The sequence below is a fragment of the Fukomys damarensis genome, unplaced genomic scaffold (genome assembly GCF_012274545.1).
Source record: "Fukomys damarensis isolate Sample0158 unplaced genomic scaffold, DMR_v1.0_HiC HiC_scaffold_20, whole genome shotgun sequence".
NCBI classification, from domain to species: domain Eukaryota; kingdom Metazoa; phylum Chordata; class Mammalia; order Rodentia; family Bathyergidae; genus Fukomys; species Fukomys damarensis.
In genome coordinates, this window is record NW_022900932.1 from 21,165,375 (window position 1) to 21,167,572 (window position 2,198).

The 2,198-nt window shown below is 49.2% G+C and overlaps 1 protein-coding gene across 1 annotated transcript in view; it reads right to left on the reverse strand.

Annotated features, from left to right (window-relative positions):
* The window catches only part of Supv3l1 (Suv3 like RNA helicase), a 29,555-nt gene extending 28,559 nt beyond the window's left edge, over positions 1-996 (reverse strand). Inside the window, exon 1 of the mRNA XM_010605925.3 lies at positions 641-996. Coding sequence (XP_010604227.1) covers positions 641-914 — 274 coding nt within the window. The 5' untranslated portion in view covers positions 915-996. The remainder of the gene's footprint in view (positions 1-640) is intronic.
* Positions 997-2,198: the final 1,202 nt, after the last annotated feature.

Here is a 2,198-nt window from a genome sequence, read left to right on the forward strand (position 1 = left end):
TTTTTTTTTTTTTTTTTTTTTTTTTTTTTTTTTTTTTTTTTTTTTTTTTTTTTTTTTGCGGTACAGGATATCAAACTCGGAACCTTGCGCTTGCAAGACAGTTGCGGTACCGCTGAGCTAAATCCCCTGGCCAAGAGCTAAGTTTCTTGAGAGGAGACCAGGACCTCAGTCTCCTTCCTCTTGGCAATCACCATAAAACTTCAGGATGTTAGGTTTGTTCCCGCGCCCAGTCAATGACAAAGGATCCTGAAAGAAAGTCTCCTCTGACCTTTAGCTGCCTCATCTCTTTAGCCTTTTTCAGAGGTTATATAGTTCTGGGAGTCGGGAGAGGAAAAATAATACCGAGAGTGGCAGACAGCCTAACAGCCGGGGCTGAAGGTTTGAATCGTCCCAACACGAGGGTTTAAATCACTCTGGGAGCAGAAAGACAGTTAAAGCGATAAGGTCATTGTGGGACGGGATGTTAAGGATGAAATGAGACGCAGTCCCGACTGCTGAGGGGACTCGCAAACCAACGAAGGAGGAAGACACAGCCAGGAACGACGGCAGCACTCGAAAGGTCCTCGGGTCAGCAGGAGGAAGCGGCGAGAGCTTCCCTGGGCCCCGTACACACCACCCCCGCCTCCCCCTGCTCACTCACTCTTGTCCAGAGGCCGGGTTAGCTCGGCCCCGACGTCGCCATCGGCTCTGGGGCCCTGAGGCTTCACAATTAGGGGCACGAACAAGGATGTGTTCGGGGCTTTAGAGCCACCGGACTCAGAGGAAGAGGAGGCTGCAAGGGCAGGGGTGCGCCCTAGAGCCCCAGAAGAGGGCCCACAGACAGCGCGAAGGGCAGAGCAGACGGCGCCCCGGTGGCCAGCCTGGCGTCCGGCCGGGAGCCGAGCCCACAACAAGGCGCACCGGGGAAAAGACATCGAGGCCGCAGACTCAGAGAGCCTGGGGGAGCCCTCCGACAATGCCGTGGGCAGTGACGCAAGCCGCCAGCGCCTGTGGTCCGGAAAGACCCAGACAGCGAAGGGAGCTGTCCAAGGAAACGCCCGACAAGTGAGGAAAAAGTAGTGCGAAGAGTTGCTCTTCCATAAAAGAAAAAGCTCTTCAGAGAAAACCATCAAAGGCGAATTCTTCTCTACTCTTTCTGTTTATCTGAAAATTGGAAGCAGCTCTCCCCACTGAAGAAAATACAATCAGGCATCTCTAGGGGTATCACAAAAGGGGAGGAAGGGGGCCTCATCGCTGCGTCGCGTGACGCAAACTGGCCGCTCCGGTCAACACGCGTGCAGGAGCACCCGAGCGGTGGGGTCCTGAGGGCGCAAGCAGTGCGCTGGGCTGGACCTTCAGGAGCACTTCCCAAATCTTTATCGCAGTGATTAGCCTTCGTTTCCTAATAGCGTAACGTTGGAAAATATAATTTGACCTTTCCCCAGAAGGCTTGCTGAGGTATTTGGTTGTAGGTAAATAAGTAAGCAGTGTGACACGTGTGTACAGCACTTAAGATTTAACGTGAGCAGTTTGGGCACATCATCCGAACACGTGATGGCGACAGGGCAAAAATATGTGCCCTGCACCGGGCCGAAGTTTGGTTTGATTTGCGTTAGTTGGGTACTGTGTCCAAGTGAGGCCGCAATATTAAGTTCAAAACAAGCTGTTTAATATTCATCTCCCTTTATATATGTACATTGATTTCTCAATTTAAGGAAGATGTTATGAAATAAGAAACGTGTGCCAAATGGATTACAGTAGCGGTTTGCTAGGTGCCTGGTTTTTTGTTTTGTTTTTTGAGACGGCCTCTGGTATGCAATTCACACTGACCTTGAATTTAATATGTAGCCTAGGCTGACCTCAAACTCGAAGCAATCTTTCTGCCTCAGCCTCCCAAATGCTGGGATTATAAGCATGAGACACCATGTCCGGCCAATATACCTTTTAAATTTTTATTAGCACGTTTGCAGTACGTAATAAATTCATCCTGGGGAGGTGATGTACATAGCACACCTTAATTCTTTTTTTCCTCCCATTTCCTTCACTTTCCTCCACTTTTTAAACGTCATGGATACATGGCGCATCCTTTGCAATAACAATTTCTGATCAGGGCCCGGGATTTAGCTCAGTAGTTCCACCACCTACCTCGCAAGCACAAGGTCCCAAATCGGATTCCCAGCACCAAAAAAAAAAAAAAAAAAAAAAAAAAAAAAAAAAAA